At 50.2% G+C, this 27,933-nt stretch overlaps 1 protein-coding gene across 1 annotated transcript in view; it reads left to right on the top strand.

Annotated features, from left to right (window-relative positions):
* neurl4 (neuralized E3 ubiquitin protein ligase 4) overlaps positions 1-27,933 on the top strand; it is a 203,993-nt gene that overhangs the window by 164,194 nt on the left and 11,866 nt on the right. The window contains 5 exon segments of the mRNA XM_072493516.1: positions 12,670-12,763; positions 13,401-13,508; positions 20,190-20,334; positions 21,247-21,359; positions 23,755-23,914. Coding sequence (XP_072349617.1) covers positions 12,670-12,763; positions 13,401-13,508; positions 20,190-20,334; positions 21,247-21,359; positions 23,755-23,914 — 620 coding nt within the window.

A 27,933-nucleotide genomic window follows, 5' to 3' on the forward strand; every position in this document is an offset into this window, starting at 1 on the left:
CTCACTCGCTCTGTCTGTGTCTCACTCGCTCTGTCTGTGTCTCACTCGCTCTGTCTGTGTCTCACTCGCTCTGTCTGTGTCTCACTCGCTCTGTCTGTGTCTCACTCGCTCTGTCTGTGTCTCACTCGCTCTGTCTGTGTCTCACTCGCTCTGGCTGTGTCTCACTCGCTCTGGCTGTGTCTCACTCGCTCTGGCTGTGTCTCACTCGCTCTGGCTGTGTCTCACTCGCTCTGTCTGTGTCTCACTCGCTCTGGCTGTGTCTCACTCGCTCTGGCTGTGTCTCACTCGCTCTGGCTGTGTCTCACTCGCTCTGGCTGTGTCTCACTCGCTCTGGCTGTGTCTCACTCGCTCTGGCTGCGTCTCACTCGCTCTGGCTGCGTCTCACTCGCTCTGGCTGCGTCTCACTCGCTCTGGCTGCGTCTCACTCGCTCTGGCTGCGCCTCACTCGCTCTGGCTGCGCCTCACTCGCTCTGGCTGCGCCTCACTCGCTCTGGCTGCGCCTCACTCGCTCTGGCTGCGCCTCACTCGCTCTGGCTGCGCCTCACTCGCTCTGGCTGCGCCTCACTCGCTCTGGCTGCGCCTCACTCGCTCTGGCTGCGCCTCACTCGCTCTGGCTGCGCCTCACTCGCTCTGGCTGCGCCTCACTCGCTCTGGCTGCGCCTCACTCGCTCTGGCTGCGCCTCACTCGCTCTGGCTGCGCCTCACTCGCTCTGGCTGCGCCTCACTCGCTCTGGCTGCGCCTCACTCGCTCTGGCTGCGCCTCACTCGCTCTGGCTGCGCCTCACTCGCTCTGGCTGCGCCTCACTCGCTCTGGCTGCGCCTCACTCGCTCTGGCTGCGCCTCACTCGCTCTGGCTGCGCCTCACTCGCTCTGGCTGCGCCTCACTCGCTCTGGCTGCGCCTCACTCGCTCTGGCTGCGCCTCACTCGCTCTGGCTGCGCCTCACTCGCTCTGGCTGCGCCTCACTCGCTCTGGCTGCGCCTCACTCGCTCTGGCTGCGCCTCACTCGCTCTGGCTGCGCCTCACTCGCTCTGGCTGCGCCTCACTCGCTCTGGCTGCGCCTCACTCGCTCTGGCTGCGCCTCACTCGCTCTGGCTGCGCCTCACTCGCTCTGGCTGCGCCTCACTCGCTCTGGCTGCGCCTCACTCGCTCTGGCTGCGCCTCACTCGCTCTGGCTGCGCCTCCGACACCGGTCTTGTACAGCCAGATTGGCAACGATTCCCTTCTCATTACACAGTACCCAGTCTAAGATGGCCTGTTCTCTGGTTGGTTCCTCCACATATTGGTCAAGAAAACCATCCCGTACACACTCCAGGAATTCCTCCTCCAGAACCGGTCCCAATGCCCCAGGAATCTGAAAACCTCCCCCGACACCATCCCTTCAGCCACATGTTCATCCTATCTCTCCTGTCATTTCTACTCTGACTGGCACGTGGCACCGATATTAATCCTGAGATCACTACCTTTGAGGTCCGATTTCTTAACTTCCTTCCTAGCTCCCTGTATTCTGCTTTTCGGACCTCATCCCTTTTTTTACCTATGTCGTTTGTACCGATGTGTACCACGATCATTGGCTGTTCACCCTCTCCCTCCAGAATGTCCTGTACCCGCTCCGAGACAGCCTTGACCCTAGCACCAGGGAGGCAACACACCATCCTGGAGTCTCGTTTGCGTCCACAGAAATGCCTGTCTATTCCCTTTACAATTGAATCCCCGATAACTATTGCACTGTCACACTTATCACCCCTCCCCTCTGCAGCAGAACCAACCGTGGTGCCACGAGTTTGGTTATTGCTGTTTTCCCCTGAGAGGCCATTACCCTCGAGAGTATCAAAGAACAAAGAAATGTACAGCACAGGAACAGGCCCTTCGGCCCTCCAAGCCCGTGCCGACCATGCTGCCCGACTAAACTACAATCTTCTACACTTCCTGGGTCCATATCCTTCTATTTCCATCCTATTCATGTATTTGTCAAGATGCCCCTTAAATGTCACTATCGTCCCTGCTTCCACCACATCCTCCGGTAGCGAGTTCCAGGCACCCACTACCCTCTGGGTAAAAAAACTTGCCTCGTAAATCTACTCTAAACCTTGCCCCTCTCACCTTAAACCTATGCCCCCTAGTAATTGACCCCGCTACCCCGGGGAAAAGCCTCTGACTATCCACTCTGTCTATGCCCCTCATAATTTTGTATACCTCTATCAGGTCTCCCCTCAACCTCCTTCGTTCCAGTGAGAACAAACCGAGTTTATTCAACCGCTCCTCATAGCTAATGCCCTCCATACCAGGCAACATTCTGGTAAATCTCTTCTGCACCCTCTCTAAAGCCTCCACATCCTTCTGGTAGTGTGGCGACCAGAATTGAACGCTATACTCCAAGTGTGGCCTAACTAAGGTTCTACACAGCTGCAACATGACTTGCCAATTCTTATACTCAATGCCCCGGCCAATGAAGGCAAGCATGCCGTATGCCTTCTTGACTACCTTCTCCACCTGTGTTGCCCCTTTCAATGACCTGTGGACCTGTACTCCTAGATCTCTTTGACTTTCAATACTCTTGAGGGTTCTACCATTCACTGCATATTCCCTACCTGCATTAAACCTTCCAAAATGCATTACCTCACATTTGTCCGGATTAAACTCCATCTGCCATCTCTCCGCCCAAGTCTCCAAACAATCTAAATCCTGCTGTATCCTCTGACAGTCCTCATCGCTATCCGCAATTCCACCAACCTTTCTGTCATCTGCAAACTTACTGATCAGACCAGTTACATTTTCCTCCAAATCATTTATATATACTACAAAGAGCAAAGGTCCCAGCACTGATCCCTGTGGAACACCACTGGTCACAGCCCTCCAATTAGAAAAGCATCCTTCCATTGCTACTCTCTGCCTTCTATGACCTAGCCAGTTCTGTATCCACCTTGCCAGCTCACCCTTGATCCCGTGTGACTTCACCTTTTGTACTAGTCTACCATGAGGGACCTTGTCAAAGGCCTTACTGAAGTCCATATAGACAACACCCACTGCCCTACCTGCATCAATCCTCTTAGTGACCTCCACGAAAAACTCTTAACAAGTTAGTGAGACACGACCCCCCCTTCACAAAACCATGCTGCCTCTCACTAATACGTCCATTTGCTTCCAAATGGGAGTAGATCATGTCTCAAAGAATTCTCTCCAGTAATTTCCCTACCACTGAAGTAAGGCTCACCGGCCTGTAGTTCCCGGGATTATCCTTGCTACCCTTCTTAAACAGAGGAACAACATTGGCTATTCTCCAGTCCTCCGGGACATCACCTGAAGACAGTGAGGATCCAAAGATTCCTGTCAAGGCCTCAGCAATTTCCTCTCCAGCCTCCTTCAGTATTCTGGGATAGATCCCATCAGGCCCTGGGGACCTATCTACCTTAATATTTTTTAAGACACCCAACACCTCGTCTTTTTGGATCTCAATATGACCCAGGCTATCTACACACCCTTCTCCAGACTCAACATCTACCAATTTCTTCTCTTTGGTGAATACTGATGCAAAGTAATCATTTAGTACCTCGCCCATTTCCTCAGGCTCCACACATAGATTCCCTTGCCTATCCTTCAGTGGGCCAACCCTTTCCCTGGCTACCCTCTTGCTTTTTATGTACGTGTAAAAAGCCTTGGGATTTTCCTTAACCCTATTTGCCAATGTCTTTTCGTGACCCCTTCTCGCCCTCCTGACTCCTTGCTTAAGTTCCTTCCTACTTTCCTTATATTCCACACAGGCTTCGTCTGTTCCCAGCCTTTTAGCCCTGACAAATGCCTCCTTTTTCTTTTCGACGAGGCCTACAATATCTCTCGTTATCCAAGGTTCCCGAAAATTGCCGTATTTATCCTTCTTCCTCACAGGAACATGCCAGTCCTGAATTCCTTTCAACTGCCACTTGAAAGCCTCCCACATGTCAGATGTTGATTTGCCCTCTAACATCCGCCCCCAATCTATGTTCTTCAGTTCCCGCCTAATATTGTTATAATTAGCCTTCCCCCAATTTAGCACATTCATCCTAGGACCACTCTTATCCTTGTCCACCAGCACTTTAAAACTTACTGAGTTGTGGTCACTGTTCCCGAAATGCTCCCCTACTGAAACATCTACCACCTGGCTGGGCTCATTCCCCAATACCAGGTCCAGTACCGCCCCTTCCCTAGTTGGACTGTCTACATATTGTTTTAAGAAGCCCTCCTGGATGCTCCTTACAAACTCCGCCCCGTCTAAGCCCCTGGCAATAAGTGAGTCCCAGTCAATATTGGGGAAGTTGAAGTATCCCATCACCACAACCCTGTTGTTTTTACTCTTTTCCAAAATCTGTCTACCTATCTGCTCCTCTATCTCCTGCTGGCTGTTGGGAGGCCTGTAGTAAACCCCCAACATTGTGACTGCACCCTTCTTATTCCTGATCTCTACCCATATAGCCTCACTGCCCTCTGAGGTGTCCTCCCGCAGTACAGCTGTGATATTCTCCCTAACCAGTAGCGCAACACCGCCACCCCTTTTACATCCCCCTCTATCCCGCCTGAAACATCTAAATCCTGGAACGTTTAGCTGCCAATCCTGCCCTTCCCTCAACCAGGGATGTAATGGCAACAGCATCATAGTTCCAAGTACTAATCCAAGCTCTAAATTCATCTGCCTTACCCGTAATACTTCTTGCATTAAAACATATGCACTTCAGGCCACCAGACCCACTGTGTTCAGCAACTTCTCCCTGTCTGCTCTGCCTCAGAGCCCCACTGTCCCTATTCCCTAGTTCTCCCTCAATGCTCTCACCTTCTGACCTATTGCTCCCGTGCCCACCCCCCTGCCATACTAGTTTAAACCCTCCCGTGTGACACTAGCAAACCTCGCGGCCAGGATATTTATGCCTCTCCAGTTTAGATGCAACCCGTCCTTCTTATACAGGTCACACCTGCCCCGGAAGAGCTCCCAGTGGTCCAGATAACGGAAACCCTCCCTCCTACACCAAAATGGTATATCTGTTCCGCAGGGGAATGGCCACAGGAGATTCCTGCACTACCTGCCTCGCTCTCTTGTTCTGCCTGGTGGTCACATTCCCTTCCTGCCTGCAGAGTCTGAGCCTGCGGTGTGACCACCTCTCTGTACGTGCTGTCCACGATGCTCTCCGACTCGCGGATGCTTCACAATGTCTCCAGCCACCGCATGACTGGTCAATTTTCATAAAAGCAAATGACTGCGGATGCTGGAATCTGAAACGAAAGAGAAAGTGCTGGAAAATCTCAGCAGGTCTGACAGCGTCTGTAGGGAGAAAAAAGAGCCAACGTTTCGAGCTATCGGACTCAAAACGTTCGCTCTTTTCTCTCCCTTACAGATGCTGCCAGACCTGCTGAGATTTTCCAGCACTTTCTCTTGTCAATTTTCATGCTCAATGCCCCGGCCAATGAAGGCAAGCATGCCGTATGCCTTCTTGACTACCTTCTCCACCTGTGTTCCCCCTTTCAGTGACCTATGGACCTGTACACCTAGATCTCTCTGACTTTCAATACTCTTAAGGGTTCTACCATTCACTGTATCAGACCTTCCAAAATGCATTACACTGTCCAGAACCCAGCCTTTTGGCCAGGACCTCTGCGAGTATTTTCGCATCCACGTTCAGCAGTGAAATGGGTCTGTATGATCCGCATTCCGTCAGGTCTTTATCTTTTTTGGGTATCAGTGAGATTGTGGCCTGTGCTAGCGTGGAGGGCAGGGTGCCCCTTGCCAGTGAGTCCGCGAACGTGTCCCTTCGGTGTGGGGCCAGGACTGCTGCGAATTTTTTGTAGCAGTCCGCCGGGAACCCGTCCGATCCCAGTGCCTTCCCCGCCTGCATGGAGCTGATGCTCTCCATGATTTCTCGCAGGTCTATTGGTGCTTCCAGCTCCCCTCTGTCTGTCTTCCCCCACCACTGGTAGTTCGAGTCTGTCAAGAAACTGTTTCATTCCCGCGTCCCCGTCGGGGGGCTCGGAGGTGTACAATCTCCGGTAGAAGGTCCCAGCACTGATCCCTGCGGAACACCACTCGTCACAGCCCTCGAATCGGAAAAGCACCCTTCCATTGCTACTCTCTGCCTTCTATGACCTAGCCAGTTCTGTATCCATCTTGCCAGCTCACCTCTGATCCTGTGTGACTTCACCTTTTGTACGAGTCTACCATGAGGGACCTTGTCAAAGACCTTGCTGAAGTCCATGTAAACAACATCTACTGCCCACCTTCATCAATCATGTTCGTCACTTCCTCGAAAAACTCTATCAAGTTGGTTCGACACAACCTCCCTTCACAAAAACATGTTGCCTCTCGCTAATACGTCCATATATTTCCAAGTGGGAGTAAATCCTGTCTCGAAGAATCATCTAGAATAATTTCCCAACCACTGAAGTAAGGCTCACCGGCCTGTTGTTCCCTGGATTATCCTTGCTACCCTTCTTAAACAGAGGAACAACATTGGCTATTCTCCAGTCCTCCGGGACATCACCTGAAGACAGTGAGGATCCAAAGATTTCTGTCAAGGCCTCAGCAATTTCCTCTCCAGCCTCCTTCAGTATTCTGGGGTAGATCCCATCAGGCCCTGGGGACTTATCTAACTTAATATTTTTCAAGACGCCCGACACCTCGTCTTTTTGGATCACAATGTGACCCAGGCTATCTACACACCCTTCTCCAGACTCAACATCTACCAATTCCTTCTCTTTGGTGAATACTGATGCAAAGTATTCATTTAGTACCTCGCCCATTTCCTCTGGCTCCACACATAGATTCCCTTGCCTATCCTTCAGTGGGCTAACCCTTTCCCTGGGTACCTGCTTGCTCTTTATATACGTATAAAAAGCCTTGGAATTTTCCTTAATCCCTCGTTATCCAAGGTTCCGTAAACTTGCCATACTTCGCCTTCACCCTCACAGATGCGGCACGGTGGCGCAGTGGGTTAGCACTGCTGCCCAATGGATGGATGGATTTGTTTGGATTTGTTTATTGTCACGTGTACCGAGGTACAGTGAAAAGTATTTTTCTGCGAGCAGCTCAACAGATCATTAAATGCATGGGAAGAAAAGGGAATAAAAGAAAATACATAATAGGGCAACACAACATATCCAATGTAACTACATAAGCACTGGCATCGGATGAAGCATACAGGGTGTAGTGTTAATGAGGTCAGTCCATAAGAGGGTCGTTTAGGAGTCTGGTGACAGTGGGGAAGAAGCTGTTTTTGAGTGTGTTTGTGCGTGTTCTCAGACTTCTGTATCTCCTGCCCGATGGAAGAAGTTGGAAGAGTGAGTAAGCCGGGTGGGAGGGATCATTGATTATGCTGCCCGCTTTCCCCAGGCAGCGGGAGGTGTAGATGGAGTCAATGGATGGGAGGCGGGTTCGTGTGATGGACTGGGCGGTGTTCACGACTCTCTGAAGTTTCTTGCGGTCCTGGGCCGAGCAGTTGCCATACCAGGCTGTGATGCAGCCTGATAGGATGCTTTCTATGGTGCATCTGTAAAAGTTGGTAAGGGTTAATATGGACATGCCGAATCTCCTTAGTTTCCTGAGGAGGTATAGGCGCTGTTGTGCTTTCTTGGTGGTAGCGTCGACGTGGGTGGACCAGGACAGATTTTGGTGATGTGCACCCCTAGGAATTTGAAACTGCTAACCATCTCCACCTCGGCCCCGTTTATGCTGACAGGGGTGTGTACAGTACTTTGCTTCCTGAAGTCAATGACCAGCTCTTTAGTTTTGCTGGCATTGAGGGAGAGATTGTTATCGCTACACCACTCCACTAGGTTCTCTATCTCCCTCCTGTATTCTAACTCATCGTTATTCGAGATCCGGCCCCCTATGGTCGTAACGTCAGCAAACTTGTCGATGGAGTTGGAACCAAGTTTTGCCACGCAGTCGTGTGTGTATAGCGCGTAGAGTAGGGGGCTAAGTACGCAGCCTTGCGGGGCGCCGGTGTTGAGGACTATTGTGGAGGAGGTGTTGTTGTTTATTCTTACTGATTGTGGTCTGTTGGTCAGAAAGTTGAGGATCCAGTTGCAGAGTGGGGAGCCAAGTCCTAGGTTTTGGAGCTTTGATATGAGCTTGGCAGGCGAGGTCCCTGGTTCGATCCCGGCCCTGGGTCACTGTCTGTGTGGAGTTTGCACATTCTCCCCGTGTCTGCCTGGGTCTCACCCCCATAACCCAAAAAATTATAGTACAAAGTCTTACGACACCAGGTTAAAGTCCAACAGGTTTGTTTCGATGTCACTAGCTTTCGGAGCGCTGCTCCTTCCTCAGGTGAATGAAGAGGTCTGTTCCAGAAACACATATATAGACACATTCAAAGATGCCAAACAATGCTTGGAATGCGAGCATTAGCAGGTGATTAAATCTTTACAGATCCAGAGATGGGGTAACCCCAGGTTAAAGAGGTGTGAATTGTACCAAGCCAGGACAGTTGGTAGGATTTTGCAGGCCAGATGGTGGGGGATGAATGTAATGCGACATGAATCCCAGGTCCCGGTTGAGGCCGCACTCATGTGTGCGGAACTTGGCTATAAGTTTCTGCTCGGCGATTCTGCGTTGTCGCGGGTCCTGAAGGCTGCCTTGGAGAACGCTTACCCGGAGATCAGAGGCTGAATGCCCTTGACTGCTGAAGTGTTCCCCGACTGGAAGGGAACATCCCTGCCTGGTGATTGTCGCGCGATGTCCGTTCATTCGTTGTCGCAGCGTCTGCATGGTCTCGACAATGTACCACGCTTCGGGACATCCTTTCCTGCAGCGTATGAGGTAGACAACGTTGGCCGAGTCGCACGAGTATGTGCCTCGTAACCAAAAAATTATGTGCAGGGTAGGCCACTAAATTGCCCCTTTATTTGGGAAAAACCCAAATTATTGGATACTCAAATTTATTTAAGAAAACCGATGCTTCACAATTGTTTGCTCGGTCTGATCCCTTTGCCTTTAGAACATAGAACATAGAACAATACAGCGCAGTACAGGCCCTTCGGCCCACGATGTTGCACCGAAACAAAAGCCATCTAACCTACACTATGCCATTATCATCCATATGTTTATTCAATAAACTTTTAAATGCCCTCAATGTTGGCGAGTTCACTACTGTAGCAGGTAGGGCATTCCACGGCCTCACCACTCTTTGCGTAAAGAACCTACCTCTGACCTCTGTCCTATGTCTATTACCCCTCAGTTTAAAGCTATGTCCCCTCATGCCAGCCATTTCCATCCGCGGGAGAAGGCTCTCACTGTCCACCCTATCCAACCCCCTGATCATTTTGTATGCCTCTATTAAGTCTCCTCTTAACCTTCTTCTCTCCAACGAAAACAACCTCAAGTCCATCAGCCTTTCCTCATAAGATTTTCCCTCCATACCAGGCAACATCCTGGTAAATCTCCTCTGCACCCGCTCCAAAGCCTCCACGTCCTTCCGATAATGCAGTGACCAGAACTGTACGCAATACTCCAAATGCGGCCGTACCAGAGTTCTGTACAGCTGCAACATGACCTCCCGACTCCGGAACTCAATCTCTGAGTTTAGTGCTCCGTCCTTAATTGATAGATTATCATCGAATTTACAGTGCAGAAGGAGACCATTCGGCCCATTGAGACTGCACCGGCTCTTGGAAAGAGCACCCTACCCAAGATCAACACCTCCACCCTATCCCCATAACCCAGTAACCCCACCCAACACTAAGGGCAATTTATCATGGCCAATCCACCTAACCTGCACATCTTTGGGCTGTGGGAGGAAACCGGAACACCCGGAGGAAACCCACGCAGACACGGGGAGAACATGCAGACTCCGCACAGACAGTGACCCAGCGGGGAATCGAACCTGGGACCCTGAAGCTGTGAAGCAACTGTGCTATCCACAATGCTACCGTGCTGCCCAAAATTAATTATAGATTTCAATAACTTCCCCACGACTCTTATTGGACGAAAAGGTCGAATAATTCAGAATTTTTAATGGTGCAGAAGGAGGCCATTCGGCCCATGGTGTCTACCCCAGCTCTCCGTACGAGGATCGTGACTCAGTGCCGCTCCCTTGGCTTATCCCCGTACCCCTGCACATTGTGTCTATTCCAATAACTATCGAACGACCTCTCAAACGCCTCCTCGATTGAACCGGCCTCCACCTCACTCCCAGGCCGTGAATTCCAGACCCCAGCCACTCGCTGGGGGGAACAAGTTTTTTTTTCTCTTGTCACATTTGCTTCTTTCGCAAATCACTTTCAATCTGCGCCCCTCGCGTTCTCGATCCTTTTCCGAGCGGGAACAGTTTCTCCCGATCTACTCTGTCCAGCCTTCCCTCACAATTCTGAACATCTTTGTCAAAATCTCCTCTCATCTTCTCTCCGTGGAGAACAGTCCCAACCTCTCCAATCTGCCTCATAACTGAAGTTTCTCACCCCTGAACCATTCTTGTGAACCACTGCGCTCTCGCCAATGTGTCCACATCCTTCCTATAGTGTGACGCCCAGAACTGTGCACAATATTCTAGCTGAGGTCCAACTCGTGCCTTGTATAGATTCAACGCAACCTCTTTGCTCTTGGACTCTCTGTCCCTATTAATAAAACCCTGAATACTCTCTGCTTATTAACTGCTCTCTCCACCTGTCCTGCACCCCTTAAGAATTGTACCCCTTATTTTATATCATCTCTCCATGTTCTTCCTACAAATGACAGTTTTCACAATAATTCTCCACACTGGTTCCTAACTCGATCACCTTGTCCGTGTCCTTTTGAAGTTCTGCACTGTCCCCTCACGGTTTACATTACTCCCAAGTTTTGTGTCATCAGCAAACTTTGAAATTCTCCCCTTCACACCAAGGTCTAGATCATTGATATGTATCACGAAAAGCAAGCATCTCAAAACCGACCTCTGGGGAACCTTCCTCCAGCCCGAAAAATACCCATTGACCTGTTGTTCAGCGAATTCTGTCTCCACGTTGCTGCTGACCCTTTTTTTCCACGAGCTGTAACTTTTCTCACAAGTCTGTCGTGTGTCACTGTATCGAATGTCTTCTGGAAGTCCATGTACACCACATCGACAGCATCACCCTCATCAACCCTTTCTTACCTCCTCAGAAAAACTGCAGCTGGTTAGTTGAACACTATTTTCCCTTTCGAAATCCATTCTGGCTCTTCCTAATCAACCCAAATTTTTCCACACTGCTACGAATTCTATCCCGAACAATTTGTTTCCAGAAGCTTTTCACCACTGATGTTAAACTGACCGGTTTGTCATTGCCAGGGCTTATCCTTATATTTTGGACAAGGCATAACATTTGCAATTTTCCAGCCCTCTGGAATCTCTTTCCCCCCCCCCCCCCCCGAGTTTCGGGAAGACAGGAAGATTACATAGACACATAGAAGATAGGAGCAGGAGGAGGCCTGTTGGCCCTTCGAGCCTGCTCCGCCATTCATCACCATCATGGCTGATCATCCAACTCAATAGCCTAATCCTGCTTTCTCCCCATAGCCTTTGATCCCATTCTCCCCGAGTGCTATATCCAGCCGCCTCTTGAATATATTCAAAGTTTTAGCAGCAACTACTTCCTGTGGTAATGAATTCCACAGGCTCACCGCTCTCTATGTGAAGAAATGTCTCCTTATGTCTGTCCGAAATGGTTTACCCTGAATCCTCAGACTGTGACCCCTGGTTCTGGACACACCCATCATTGGTAACATCTTCCCTGCGTCTACCCTGTCCAGTCCTGTTAGAATTTTATAAGTCTCTATGAGATCCCCCCTCATTCTTCTGAACTCCATCGAGAACAATCCCAACCTGTTCAATCTCTCCTCGTAGGACAGTCCACCATCCCTGGAATCAGTCGGGTAAACCTTCGCTGTTCTCCCTCGAAAGCAAGAACATCCTTCCTCAGAGAAGGAGACCAAAACTGCCCACAATACTCCGAGTGTGGCCTCACCAAGGCCCTGTACAATTGCAGCAACACATCCCTGCTTCTATACTCTAAACCTCTCGCAATGACGGCCAACATACCATTAGCCTTCTTTACCGCCTGCTGCACCTGCAGCTTACCTTCAGCGACTGGTGCACGAGGACACCCAGGTCCCGCTGCACACTCCCGTCTCCCAATTTACAACCATTGTCGCCATCGCCCCTGCGATTTCCATTCTCACTTCCTTCAATATCCTTGGATGCATCTCATCTGGTCCCAGTTCCTTGTCAACTTTCTGTATAGTCTATATAACACCTCCTTATCAGTTTTGAACCCTCATAGTGGCAGAGTTTCCGACTATGACACCATGATGGACCTTGGCAAAATATCAATTTGACACCTCTGCCATGCCCCCATCCTCCATGTGACAATTCCCTTTGGGGCCCCTAATTGGCCCCACTCCTTTTTACCACGCTGTACCTTGCTTTTTACTATTTATAGCGGTTTCTTTCTGTCACTCTTTTCTTCAATAATGGAATTCCATTTACAATTTTACAGCCAATTGGGACAATTCCTGAAGTGGGAAAGTTTTAAAGAAGATTCCAGTTAAAATGTCTGCCGTTCCCTCGCCCAATTCCTTTTGACCTCCCGATGTCTTAAATGGATTCGATGGGCCGAATGGTCATCATCCCCCCCCCCCTTCCTTGCTTTGAGTTCCAAACCAGAATCCTCAGGACAAACGCTCCCTCGTGTCTTGCAGGTGACCATCGTGGCCAACGACGTCCTGGCCATCGGAGGCGATGGCGGCCATCTACGTTGCCAAGGCGATGTGGAAAAGGCCGACGTGGTTGATGGTAAGTGGAATGCGGTTCAGAAATGCCTGGCGTCCGATGACCGTGTGGATGGGCCTTCGTTTAACCCTGAGTTGGCTGTACTGTACACCGAGCATTATTTCTCTGGTAACCCTTAGCCGGATCCGTGCCAGAGCAGAGGAAAGAAAGCGCCTTTCCTGGCCTCAACATCCCAAAACGCTGAACAGCCCAATGGGATACTAGTCGCTGCTGTTGTACAGGGAATGGGGGCGGGGGGGGGGAGAGGAAAGAGTCGGTTTGCGCACAGCAAGCTCCCACAGTAACAATGATCACATTGCCTGCTCCAGGCCATGTTGTTATTGGCCCAGGGATTCCAAAATGGTGATGGTCACGGCATCTTTTATATCCACCCGAGAGGGACCTCCGTATTTAGCGGCTTGTTTGAAAGGCAGGGCCGCAAGCAGCGCTCCTTCAGCACTGCCCTGGTGGGCTGCGGAGCTGGGCTTGAGTGCGCGATGGGGCGTGTTCCGACGTCGGCCCTTCCGACTCCTGAGCCGAGTGTGTGAGCCGGCTGTCGGGCGTGGGGAGAGGCGGCCACTTTGACCAGCCTGCTCCAGGCAGCCAGTGTTGCTGCTTCCCAGTGAGAGACCCGCTGACCTCGCTGCTGTCCATTCCCCAGGTATCAAGGAGAATCTGTGCTGGACGCCGCCTCCCGAAGTCAATCGCATGAAAACCTGCGAATACCAGGCACTTTGTGCCCGCTTTAAAGAACTGCTTCCACTGCCAGGTGAGGAGACTGCTTTTAATTATATTTCGAGCCTGTTTGATCAACGCGGAGGACACGGGGAGGGCTATTCGCTTGTATGAGGCACCATGCACTGTTGGCTCCTTGGGTTTGATAGCTGGCAGATTGTTGGGACACCGACATTGTTGGGCGGCACGGTAGCATTGTGGTTAGCACAATTGCTTCACAGCTTCAGGGTCCCAGGTTCGATTCCGGCTTGGGTCACTGTCTGTGCGGAGTCTGCACGTCCTCCCCGTGTCTGCGTGGGTTTCCTCCGGGTGCTCCGGTTTCCTCCCACAGTCCAAAGATGTGCAGGTTAGGTGGATTGGCCGTGATAAATTGCCCTTAAGTGTCCAAAATTGCCCTTAGTGTTGGGTGGGGTTACTGGGTTATGGGGGATAGGGTGGGGGTGTGGGCCTGGGTAGGGTGCTCTTTCCAAGAGCCGGTGTAGACTCGACGGGCCGAATGGCCTCCTTCTGCACTGTAAATTCTATGATAATCTATGCCATTGTTACACTTGAGGGAGCGACTGCAATTTTGAGGCCCTGGGAATGGACAAGTTGGGAGGTGGAAAATTCTGGGGGAAACCCAGCAGGGTCTGTGGAGCGAGAAAGCAAGAGTTAGCGTTTCGAGCGCGTGCGTCGTCTCTTCAGAAAGGACTCGGAAAGCGAGCTCCACCCCTCCCCCCCACCCCCTGAGGTGGCCGCAGGGACCGGCATTTACACAGCACCTTCCACTGGGCCACTGGATGCTTCGCCAATGTGAACTCCTGTCGCAGGAACTGCGTTACCCAGGTGGGGAACAGCAAGATCCCACAAATAGCAAAGTGGGTTAACGCTGGCGAGTGCAGGCACAGCGAGCGACCTGGAGGCTCACACCCAAACATGGAACAGAGACAATACAGCACAAAGAACAAAGAAATGTACAGCACAGGAACAGGCCCTTCGGCCCTCCAAGCCCGTGCCGACCATGCTGCCCGACTAAACTACAATCTTCTACACTTCCTGGGTCCGTATCCTTCTATTCCCATCCTATTCATATATTTGTCAAGATGCCCCTTAAATGTCCCTATCGTCCCTGCTTCCACTACCTCCTCCGGTAGTGAGTTCCAGGCACCCACTACCCTCTGCGTAAAAAACTTGCCTCGTACATCTACTCTAAACCTTGCCCCTCTCACCTTAAACCTATGCCCCCTAGTAATTGACCCCTCTACCCTGGGGAAAAGCCTCTGACTATCCACTCTGTCTATGCCCCTCATAATTTTGTATACCTCTATCAGGTCGCCCCTCAACCTCCTTCGTTCCAGTGAGAACAAACCGAGTTTATTCAATCGCTCCTCATAGCTTATGCCCTCCATACCAGGCAACATTCTGGTAAATCTCTTCTGCACCCTCTCTAAAGCCTCCACATCCTTCTGGTAGTGTGGCGACCAGAATTGAACACTATACTCCAAGTGTGGCCTAACTAAGGTTCTATACAGCTGCAACATGACTTGCCAATTCTTATACTCAATGCCCCGGCCAATGAAGGCAAGCATGCCGTATTCCTTCTTGACTACCTTCTCCACCTGTGTTGCCCCTTTCAATGACCTGTGGACCTGTACTCCTAGATCTCTTTGACTTTCAATACTCTTGAGGGTTCTACCATTCACTGTATATTCCCTACCTGCATTAGCCCTTCCAAAATGCATTACCTCACATTTGTCCGGATTAAACTCCATCTGCCATCTCTCCGCCCAAGTCTCCAGACAATCTAAATCCTGCTGTATCCTCAGACAGTCCTCATCGCTATCCGCAATTCCACCAACCTTTGTGTCGTCTGCAAACTTACTAATCAGACCAGTTACATTTTCCTCCAAATCATTTATATATACTACAAAGAGCAAAGGTCCCAGCACTGATCCCTGTGGAACACCACTGGTCACAGCCCTCCAATTAGAAAAGCATCCCTCCATTGCTACCCTCTGCCTTCTATGGCCTAGCCAGTTCTGTATCCACCTTGCCAGTTCACCCCTGATCCCGTGTGACTTCACCTTTTGTACTAGTCTACCATGAGGGACCTTGTCAAAGGCCTTACTGAAGTCCATATAGACAACATCTACTGCCTTACCTGCATCAATCATCTTAGTGACCTCCTCGAAAAACTCTATCAAGTTAGTGAGACACGACCTCCCCTTCACAAAACCGTGCTGCCTCTCACTAATACGTCCATTTGCTTCCAAATGGGAGTAGATCCTGTCTCGAAGAATTCTCTCCAGTAATTTCCCTACCACTGAAGTAAGGCTCACCGGCCTGTAGTTCCCGGGATTATCCTTGCTACCCTTCTTAAACAGAGGAACAACATTGGCTATTCTCCAGTCCTCCGGGACATCCCCTGAAGACAGCGAGATCCAAAGATTTCTGTCAAGGCCTCAGCAATTTCCTCTCCAGCCTCCTTCAGTATTCTGGGGTAGATCCCATCAGGCCCTGGGGACTTATCTACCTTAATATTTTTTAAGACACCCAACACCTCGTCTTTTTGGATCACAATGTGACCCAGGCTATCTACACCCCCTTCTCCAGACTCAACATCTACCAATTCCTTCTCTTTGGTGAATACTGATGCAAAGTATTCATTTAGTACCTCGCCCATTTCCTCTGGCTCCACACATAGATTCCCTTGCCTATCCTTCAGTGGGCCAACCCTTTCCCTGGCTACCCTCTTGCTTTTTATGTACGTGTAAAAAGCCTTGGGATTTTCCTTAACCCTATTTGCCAATGACTTTTCATGACCCCTTCTAGCCCTCCTGACTCCTTGCTTAAGTTCCTGATCCACAGAACAGGCCCTTCGGCCCACGATGTTGTGCCGAACTTTTGTCCTCGATTAATCATAGATTATCATAGAATTTACAGTGCAGAAGGAGGCCACTCGGCCCATCGAGTCTGCACCGGCTCCTGGAAAGAGCACCCTACCCAAGGTCAACACCTCCACCCTATCCCCACAACCCCACCCAACACTAAGGCAAATTTTGGACACTAAGGGCAATTTATCACGGCCAATCCACCTAGTTTAAACTAGTATGGCAGGGGGGTGGGCAAGGGAGCAATAGGTCAGAAGGTGAGAGCATTGAGGGAGAACTAGGGAATAGGGCAGTATGGCTCTGAGGCAGAGCAGACAGGGAGAGATTGCTGAACACAGCGGGTCTGGTGGCCTGAAATGCATATGTTTTAATGCAAGAAGTATTACGGGTAAGGCAGATGAATTTAGAGCTTGGATTAGTACTTGGAACTATGATGTTGTTGCCATTACAGAGACCTGGTTGAGGGAAGGGCAGGATTGGCAGCTAAACGTTCCAGGATTTAGATGTTTCAGGCGGGATAGAGGGGGATGTAAAAGGGTAGGCGGAGTTGCGCTACTGGTTCGGGAGAATATCACAGCTGTACTGCGAGAGGACACCTCCGAGGGCAGTGAGGCTATATGGGTAGAGATCAGGAATAAGAAGGGTGCAGTCACAATGTTGGGGTTATACTACAGGCCTCCCAACAGCCAGCGGGAGATAGAGGAGCAGATAGGTAGACAGATTTTGGAAAAGAGTAAAAACAACAGGGTTGTGGTGATGGGAGACTTCAACTTCCCCAATATTGACTGGGACTCACTTAGTGCCAGGGGCTTAGACGGGGCGGAGTTTGTAAGGAGCATCCAGGAGGGCTTCTTAAAACAATATGTAGACAGTCCAACTAGGGAAGGGGCGGTACTGGACCTGAAATTGGGGAATGAGCACGGCCAGGTGGTAGATGTTTCAGTAGGGGAGCATTTCGGTAACAGTGACCACAATTCAGTAAGTTTTAAAGTACTGGTGGACAAGGATAGGAGTGGTCCTAGGATGAATGTGCTAAATTGGGGGAAGGCTAATTATAACAATATTAGGCGGGAACTGAAGAACATAGATTGGGGGCAGATGTTTGAGGGCAAATCAACATCTGACATGTGGGAGGCTTTCAAGTGGCAGTTGAAAGGAATACAGGACCGGCATATTCCTGTGAGGAAGAAGGATAAATACGGCAATTTCCGGGAACCTTGGATGACGAGGGATATTGTAGGCCTCGTCAAAAAGAAAAAGGAGGCATTTGTCAGGGCTAAAAGGCTGGGAACAGACGAAGCCTGCGTGGAATATAAGGAAAGTAGGAAGGAACTTAAGCAAGGAGTCAGGAGGGCTAGAAGGGGTCACGAAAAGTCATTGGCAAATAGGGTTAAGGAAAATCCCAAGGCTTTTTACACGTACATAAAAAGCAAGAGGGTAGCCAGGGAAAGGGTTGGCCCACTGAAGGATAGGCAAGGGAATCTGTGTGGAGCCAGAGGAAATAGGCGAGGTACTAAATGAATACTTTGCATCGGTATTCACCAAAGAGAAGGAATTGGTAGATGTTGAGTCTGGAGAAGGGGGTGTAGATAGCCTGGGTCACATTGTGATCCAAAAAGACGAGGTGTTGGGTGTCTTAAAAACTATTAAGGTAGATAAGTCCCCAAGGCCTGATGGGATCTACCCCAGAATACTGAAGGAGGCTGGAGAGGAAATTGCTGAGGCCTTGACAGAAATCTTTGGATCCTCGCTGTCTTCAGGGGATGTCCCGGAGGACTGGAGAATAGCCAATGTTGTTCCTCTGTTTAAGAAGGGTAGCAAGGATAATCCCGGGAACTACAGGCCGGTGAGCCTTACTTCAGTGGTATGGAAATTACTGGAGAGAATTCTTCGAGACAGGATCTACTCCCATTTGGAAGCAAATGGACGTATTAGTGAGAAGCAGCACGGTTTTGTGAAGGGGAGGTCGTGTCTCACTAAATTGATAGTTTTTTGAGGAGGTCACTAAGATGATTGATGCAGGCAGGGCAGTGGATGTTGTCTATATGGACTTCAGTAAGGCCTTTGACAAGGTCCCTCATGGTAGACTAGTACAAAAGGTGAAGTCACATGGGATCAGGGGTGAGCTGGCAAGGTGGATACAGAACTGGCTAGGCCATAGAAGGCAGAGAGTAGCAATGGAAGGATGCTTTTCTCATTGGAGGGCTGTGACCAGTGGTGTTCCACAGGGATCAGTGCTGGGACCTTTGCTCTTTGTAGTATATATAAATGATTTGGAGGAAAATGTAACTGGTCTGATTAGTAAGTTTGCAGACGACACAAAGGTTGGTGGAATTGCGGATAGCAATGAGGACTGTCGGAGGATACAGCAGGATTTAGATTGTTTGGAGACTTGAACGGAGAGATGGCAGATGGAGTTTAATCCGGACAAATGTGAGGTAATGCATTTTGGAAGGACTAATGCAGGTAGGGAATATACAGTGAATGGTAGAACCCTCAAGAGTATTGAAAGTCAAAGAGATCTAGGAGTACAGGTCCACAGGTCATTGAAAGGGGCAACACAGGTGGAGAAGGTAGTCAAGAAGGCATACGGCATGCTTGCCTACGTTGGCCCGGGCATTGAGTATAAGAATTGGCAAGTCATGTTGCAGCTATATAGAACCTTAGTTAGGCCACACTTGGAGTATAGTGTTCAATTCTGGTCGCCACACTACCAGTAGGATGTGGAGGCTTTAGAGAGGGTGCAGAAGAGATTTACCAGAATGTTGCCTGGTATGGAGGGCATTAGCTATGAGGAGCGGTTGAATAAACTCGGTTTGTTCTCACTGGAACGACGGAGGTTGAGGGGAGACCTGATAGAGGTCTACAAAATTATGAGGGGCATAGACAGAGTGGATAGTCAGAGGCTTTTCCCCAGGGTAGAGGGGTCAATTACTAGGGGGCATAGGTTTAAGGTGAGAGGGGCAAGGTTTAGAGGAGATGTACGAGGCAAGTTTTTTACGCAGAGGGTAGTGGGTGCCTGGAACTTGCTGCCGGAGGAGGTAGTGGAAGCAGGGACGATAGGGACATTTAAGGGGCATCTTGACAAATACATGAATAGGATGGGAATAGAGGGATACGGACCCAGGAAGTGTAGAAGATTGTAGTTTAGTCGGGCAGCATGGGTTGTGGGGGTGACACCCACGCAGACACGGGAAGAATGTGCAAACTCCACACGGACAGTGACCCGGGGCCGGGATCGAACCTGGGACCTCGGTGGTGGTTGTGGGTGGTGGGGGGGGGGGGTTTGGGGGGGTGGTGATGGGGGGAGTGGGGGGGCAGTGATTCCAACAGGAAATTGGATGGATACAATGAACTGGGGAGAAGAGGGATAGGACTGACTGCTCTTGGGGGGGGTGGGGGAGGGGGGACTTCCACTGGCCTGTGGACAGGACCAAGCCTTTCTTCATTTCTCTCCGAAACGGCCTGGCCCTAATTTTAATCTGGCCCGCTTGATTCGCGTTCTCACCAGCTGAGGTCGCCACCCAGGCCCCTGCTGCTGCATGGCGACGGGAGGTCTGGGCGGGTTTGAGTTTGGGCGCCTTGGAGAGGTTGGGACTGTTCCTCCTTCGGAACGAAGGAGATCGAGGGGGTGGGGTTTGAGCGTTTCAACCCCTCGGTCGAATTGCCATGGACCCCTCGGCGTCAACATTCCGGATGGGCGCCAGCAGAGCCGCGGGTGCTGTCGGGGGTGAGAGTTTTATCGGCGATGGAGGTGGACGGGGAGGGGTGGGCGGCCGAGGGATTTGACTGTCGCAGAGGCTGGTGTGGGGTCTGGTCGCCATGACGATTCGCTTGCTTTGCAGACGGTTACTTTGACGAGCAGCTGAAGTGCAACCTGTGCTACTGTGAATCCTGTCACAAGCTCCGTGGCGATGAAGCTTACTACAAGAGAGGAGATCCCCCAAAGGACTACGCACTCCCCTTCGGATGGTGCAGGTTCGGACTCAGGTATGGGGCGAAGGTCAGGGCACTCTGCACCGGGGGGGGGGAAGGGGGGTCGACTTGGAGGCCAAAAGGGGCCTTCGTGAAATCAGCGAGGAGGGGGCAGCGCTGTCCTTCCGTGCGCCAGTGTGGGTGTCTGGCTGTGTTGAAGTGTCATGCACAGGGTTCCGCAGGGACAGGCCCTTCGGCCCGCCAAGCCTGTGCTGACCATGCTGCCCTTCACCACTTCCTGGGTCCGTATCCCTCTATTCCCATCCTATTCATGTATTTGTCAAGATGCCCCTTAAATGTCACTATCGTCCCTGCTTCCACCACCTCCTCCGGTAGCGAGTTCCAGGCACCCACTACCCTCTGTGTAAAAAAACTTGCCTCATACATCTACTCTAAACCTTGCCCCTCTCACCTTAAACCTATGCCCCCTAGTAATTGACCCCTCGACCCTGGGGAAAAGCCTCTGACTATCCACTCTGTCTATGCCCCATACAATTTGTAGACCTCTATCAGGTCGCCCCTCAACCTCCTTCGTTCCTGTGAGAACAAACCGAGTTTATTCAACCGCTCCTCATAGCTAATGCCCTCCATACCAGGCAACATCCTGGTAAATCTCTTCTGCACCCTCTCTAAAGCCTCCACATCCTTCTGGTAGTGTGGCGACCAGAATTGAACACGAGACTCCCAAGTGTGGCCTAACTAAGTTACCGGATGGGATGCTTTGGTCATGAGATAACGGTGCCAGCGAAAGTGCCACTCTCTGGGTGATGATTGTTTGGTTACATGGACCCGTGGTCATGGCTCTCGTGCCTTTTGGTGCCACAAAGTGCTTTTAGCAGCAGTGAGCTGTAGAATTCAGCCTAGAAATGCAAGATTGCTGTTCCTCCGGTGTGTTGCCTGAAATGTGTCAACTGTTGGGTCCTGCAGGCTGAATCCCCACTGCGAGGTCACTAACGTCTACAAGAAGTGGCACACGGCATACCACGGGACGTGCGTGGGGTCGCTCCGACGGGCCTTGGATCATGGGGAGCTGGTGTCAGGTACGTGAAAAGGAACAAAGTGCGGGCATTTTGGAAATTCCAGTGGTGAACACCACGGGAGATGTCTCGCCGGGAGTTGTTTTGTTGGCAGTATGGGGAAGATATCCTCGAAGCATGTCTGTGCTGAGAGAAGGTGTCAAATCTAAAGTAGGATCTGAATCCAGAAACCAGAATGTGTTCGGTTCCAGAATACAGTCTAGTTTGTGAATTTTATTGGATTTCCACAGCAGAGTGGAAGCGGGTTTGAGAAGTGTACCTTTACTACAGTTTATCATAGAATTTACAGTGCAGAAGGAGGCCACTCGGCCCATCGAGTCTGCACCGGCTCTTCGAAAGAGCACCCTACCCAAGGTCAACACCGCCACCCTATCCCCATAACCTAGTAACCCCACCCAACACTAAGGGCAATTTTGGACACTAAGGGCAATTTATCATGGCCAATCCACCTAACCTGCACATCTTTGGACTGTGGGAGGAAACCGGAGCACCCGGAGGAAACCCACGCAGACACAGGGAGAACGTGCAGACTCCGCACAGACAGTGACCCAAGCTGGAATCGGACCTGGGACCCTGGAGCTGTGAAGCAATTGTGCTAACTACCGTGCTGCCCCCTAGTTACATTGCTACAGGGGAAATAGCCTCGGAGGTGTTTACTTTTGTGTTCTGACCAAGTGGGGTTTTTGGGGGAGGTTTTTTAAAACTGTTTTCACACTGTCCCCCAGTTTTAATCTCAAAGATTAACAATGAACAGACCCCAGACCTGTGTCCCATCTAAGCTCCCTGCAGACAGAGCTGAATTTAAACCCAGCTCTAACAGCTGAATGTCACTGGCCAGCGGACTGCAAACCCAGCTCTCTCCCTCTGATCATTTCAAACTGAAGTCAGGCTCTCAATGGGGGAGTCTTATTCCTAGACTCCCATTGGATTTCACACCAGGAGGTTCAAACCAGCACAAGGTTTCAACAGATCCATCCGCTGGTCAAACATTATCAGGATCATTCTCCCGCCATTTTGCCCTCACTGTTAACAGTGACGCACAGGGAGCAGTTCATACCCTCCCTCCTCACTACAAACCACTGTACCCCATCAAACTCTCCCAGGACAGGTACAGCACGGGGATAGATACAGAGTAAAGCTCCCTCTACACTGTCCCCATCAAACACTCCCAGGACAGGTACAGCACGGGGATAGATACAGAGTAAAGCTCCCTCTCCACAGTCCCCATCAAACACTCCCAGGACAGGTACAGCACGGGGTTAGATACAGAGTAAAGCTCCCTCTGCACTGTCCCCATCAAACACTCCCAGGACAGGCACAGCACGGGGTTAGATACAGAGTAAAGCTCCCTCCACACTGTCCCCATCAAACACTCCCAGGACAGGTACAGCACTGGGTTAGATGCAGAGTAAAGCTCTCTCTCCACTGTCCCCATCAAACACTCCCAGGACAGGCACAGCACGGGGTTAGATACAGAGTAAAGCTCCCTCCACACTGTCCCCATCAAACACTCCCAGGACAGGTACAGCACTGGGTTAGATGCAGAGTAAAGCTCTCTCTCCACTGTCCCCATCAAACACTCCCAGGACAGGCACAGCATGGGGTTAGATACAGAGTAAACTCCCACTACTCTGTCCCCATCAAACACTCCCAGGACAGGTATAGCACTGGGTTAGATACAGAGTAAAGCTTTCTCTACACTGTCCCCATCAAACACTCCCAGGACAGGCACAGCACGGGGATAGATACAGAGTAAAGCTCCCTCCACACTGTCCCCATCAAACACTCCCAGGACAGGTACAGCACTGGGTTAGATACAGAGTAAAGCTCCCTCTACACTGTCCCCATCAAACACTCCCAGGACAGGTACAGCACGGGGTTAGATAGAGAGTAAAGCTCCCTCTCCACAGTCCCCATCAAACAGTCACAGGACAGGTATAGCACGGGGTTAGATACAGAGTAAAGCTCCCTCTACACTGCCCCCATCAAACACTCCCAGGACAGGTACAGCACTGGGTTAGATACAGAGTAAAGCTCACTCCACACTGTCCCCATCAAACACTCCCAGGACAGGTATAGCACGGGGTTAGATACAGAGTAAAGCTCCCTCTACACTGTCCCCATCAAACACTCCCAGGACAGGTGCAGCACGGGGTTAGATATAGAGTAAAGCTCCCTCTACACTGTCCCCATCAAACACTCCCAGGACAGGTACAGCACTGGGTTAGATACACAATTAAGCTGAGTTATGAGTTTTCGGATGATCATTGCACAACAATTAAAATTTTGGGTTTCTGTCTCTTTTCACCTTTGTTTTCCCTTTGACCTCTCACGGTCCCTGCCCTTGACCTCTTCACCTCTGCCCCTTTGACCCCTCGTCTCTGCCCTCTTTTCACAGGGAGCGCGTCGATTTTCTGCACCACACAGACGAAGGCGGAGCTTCAGAATGGGTATAATGACCCTGAGGAGAACAGTGTTCAGGAGAAGGACATCGTAAAAGTCAGCCTCTCGCCCACAATGCGATATGTGGGACTGGACCGGTTCTGCCCCAAGATAAGGTTAGTACCAGGTAGACATGTAACTCCGAGCAATACTGCACCTTCAGTGGGCAGGCTGGGCGCAGGGACGTGGTGGAATCACCAATATCGGTGATCCGACCGACCAGCGGCGAGAGCCCGCATTCGTTGTGAGAATGGTTTGATTGAGTGGGGAGGTTGCAATCTCCACGGCTGCCCATTCAGATGCCAGAAACGCTGGCAGTGAAATTCAAATATAAGTAATGGTAAACCGTGAGATTGTCAATAGAACCCAGCTGCCCCTTTACATAGAACATAGAAAAATACAGCACAGAACAGGCCCTTCGGCCCACGATGTTGGGCCGAACGTTTGTTCTAGATTAAGAACAAATAAATCTACACTATATCATTCTACCATAATCCATGTACCTATCCAATAGCTGCTTGAAGGTCCCTAATGTTTCTGACTCAACTACTTCCACAGGCAGTGCATTCCATGCCCCCACTACTCTCTGGGTAAAGAACCTACCTCTGATATCCCTCCTATATCTTCCACCTTTCACCTTAAATTTATGTCCCCTTGTAATGGTTTGTTCCACCCAGGGAAAAAGTCTCTGACTGTCTACTCTATCTATTCCCCTGATTATCTTATAAACCTCTATCAAGTCTCCCCTCATCCTTCTCCGTTCTAATGAGAAAAGGCCTAGCACCCTCAACCTTTCCTCGTAAGACCTACTCTCCATTCCAGGCAACATCCTGGTAAATCTTCTTTGCACCTTTTCCAAAGCTTCCACATCCTTCCTAAAATGAGGCGACCAGAACTGTACACAGTACTCCAAATGTGGACTTAACAATGTTTTGTACAGCTGCATCATCACCTCACGGCTCTTAAATTCAATCCCTCTGTTAATGAACCCGAGCACACCATAGGCCTTCTTCACAGCTCTGTCCACTTGAGTGGCAACTTTCAAAGATCTATGTAGCTCTTCGGAAATGGGGCTCAGGGACTGTTACCTGATGTGGTCCGTACGGGTCTCCAGTCCCCGGGATTGCGCGATTGTCTCGAAAAAAATTCCGGGCGGCACGGTGGGTTAGCACTGTTGCTTCACAGCTCCAGGGTCCCGGGTTCAATTCCTGGCTTGGGTCGCTGCCTGTGCGGAGTCTGCATGTTCTCCCCGTGTCTGCGTGGGTTTCCTCCGGGTGCTCCGGTTTCCTCCCACAGTCCAAAGATGTGCAGGTTAGGTGGATTGGCCGTGATAAATTGCCCTGAGTGTTGGGTGGGGTAACTGGGCCATGGGGATAGGGTGGGGGTGTGGGCTTCAGTATCTTGGTCTTTCCAGTGCGGACTCGATTGGCCCAATGCCGTCCTTCTGCTCTCTAAACTCGATCAACCCCACACAGTCACAGTGGTGACTATCAGAGAGAAACCTTGCACCTTTTAAAAAATAAATTTTAGAGTACCCAATCCATTTTTTCCAATTAAGGGGCAATTTAGCGTGGCCAATCCACCTCCCCTGCACATAGAACCGCACAGGCCCTTCGGCCCATGATGTTGTGCTGACCATATTGTTCTGGGCCAGGGTTCAGAGATCCCCAAAGTGTATCATGGAGTTCACCTGACCCACAATGTTTACTAGATTGTGGTGTGGGGAGCACACGGCCCACTCTACAGGTGTGGGACAGCAGAAATGGAAAAGTATTTTTTAAAGCAAAAAAATGTTTATTCTATGAACTCAAGTTAACCTTTTTAAAACATACAGTGAACATCTTCGCAACCAGTAATTCAAATACAACCCCCAAAGAATACAATACGAAGTCATCGTTTATGATGTTGTTTTGACATCCATAAGACTTAAAAACATAACCTTTACCAGAAGCACATCCGGTTAAAGTCACTACTGAGAGCGGTTATTAGTTTTAAATCACTAAAGGATCGATTTACAGTTTTTAGATTACAGAGAGAGAGACTAATACCCCTTCTGGCTGTGACTGCAGCTATCCAGCTCTGAAAACTAAACTAAAACACACCCTGCAGCAAACAGCCTAAAATGAAAGTAAAAAGCTGACAGACAGCCCAGCTCCACCCACTCTCTGACATCACTGCAGTAACAAACACCCATTTCTTAAAGGTAGTCTCACATGACAATATATCCTAATCTAAAATTAACCTAACCTCCACCCCTTCAATTTACTGCTGTCCATGTGCCTGTCCAAGAGTCGCTTAAATGTCCCGAATGACTCTGACTCCACCACCTCTGCTGGCAGTGCATTCCACACACCCACCACTCTGTGTAAAGAACCGACCTCTGACATCTCCCCGATACCTTCCTCCAATCACCTTAAAATTATGTCCCCTCGTGACAGCCATTTCCGCCCTGGGGAAAAGTCTCTGGCTATCCACTCTATCCATGCCTCTCATCACCTTGTACACCTCGATCAAGTCACCTCTCTGCCTTCTTCGCTCCAGTGAGAAAAGCCCTAGCTCCCTCAACCTTTCTTCATAAGACATGCCCTCCAGTCCAGGCAGCATCCTGGTAAATCTCCTCTGTACCCTCTCCAAAGCATCCACATCCTTCCTATAATGAGGCGACCAGAACTGGACACAATATTCCAAGTGTGGTCTAACCAGGGTTTTATAAAGCTGCAGCAAAACCTCACGGCTCTTAAACTCAATCCCCCTGTTAATGAAAGCCAACACACCATACGCCTTCTTAACAACCCTATTATCCTGGGTGGCAACTTTGAGGGATCTGTGTACGTGGACCCCAAGATCCCTCTGTTCCTCCACACTTCCAAGAATCCTGCCTTTAACCCTGTATTCAGCATTCAAATTCGACCTTCCAAAACATCTTTGTGTTGTGGGGATGAGACCCACGCAGACACGGGGAGAATGTGCAAACTCCACACGGACAGTGACCCGAACCTCGCTGTCATAAGGCAGCAGTGCTAACCACCACACCTAGATCCCTCTGCTCATCCACACTCCAAGAACTTTACCATTAGCCAAATATTCCGCATTCCTGTTATTCCTTCCAAAGTGAATCACCTCACATTTCCCTACATTAAACTCCATTTGCCACCTCTCAGCCCAGCTCTGCAGCTTATCTATGTCCCTCTCTAACCTGCTACATCCTTCCTCACTGTCGACAACACCACCGACTTTAGTGTCGTCTGCAAATTTACTCACCCACCCTTCTGCGCCTTCCTCTAGGTCATTGATAAAAATGACAAACAGCAACGGCCCCAGAACAGATCCTTGTGGTACGCCACTTGTAACTGAACTCCATTCTGAACATTTCCCATCAACCACCACCCTCTGTCTTCTTTCAGCTAGCCAATTTCTGATCCATATCTCTAAATCACCCTCAGTCCCCAGCCTCCGTATTTTCTGCAATAGCCTACATAGAACATAGAACAATACAGCGCAGTACAGGCCCTTCGGCCCACGATGTTGCACCGAAACAAAAGCCATCTAACCTACACTATACCATTATTATCCATATGTTTATCCAATAAACTTTTAAATGCCCTCAATGTTGGCGAGTTCACTACTGTAGCAGGTAGGGCATTCCACGGCCTCACTACTCTTTGCGTAAAGAACCTACCTCTGACCTCTGTCCTATATCTATTACCCCTCAGTTTAAAGTTATGTCCCCTCGTGCCAGCCATTTCCATCCGCGGGAGAAGGCTCTCACTGTCCACCCTATCCAACCCCCTGATCATTTTGTATGCCTCTATTAAGTCTCCTCTTAACCTTCTTCTCTCCAACGAAAACAACCTCAAGTCCATCAGCCTTTCCTCATAAGATGTTCCCTCCATACCAGGCAACATCCTGGTAAATCTCCTCTGCACCCGCTCCAAAGCCTCCACGTCCTTCCTATAATGCGGTGACCAGAACTGTACGCAATACTCCAAATGCGGCCGTACCAGAGTTCTGTACAGCTGCAACATGACCTCCTGACTCCGGAACTCAATCCCTCTACCAATAAAGGCCAACACTCCATAGGCCTTATTCACCACCCTATCAACCTGGGTGGCAACTTTCAGGGATCTATGTACAT

This window comes from Scyliorhinus torazame, chromosome 31, assembly GCF_047496885.1.
Source record: "Scyliorhinus torazame isolate Kashiwa2021f chromosome 31, sScyTor2.1, whole genome shotgun sequence".
NCBI classification, from domain to species: Eukaryota; Metazoa; Chordata; class Chondrichthyes; order Carcharhiniformes; family Scyliorhinidae; genus Scyliorhinus; species Scyliorhinus torazame.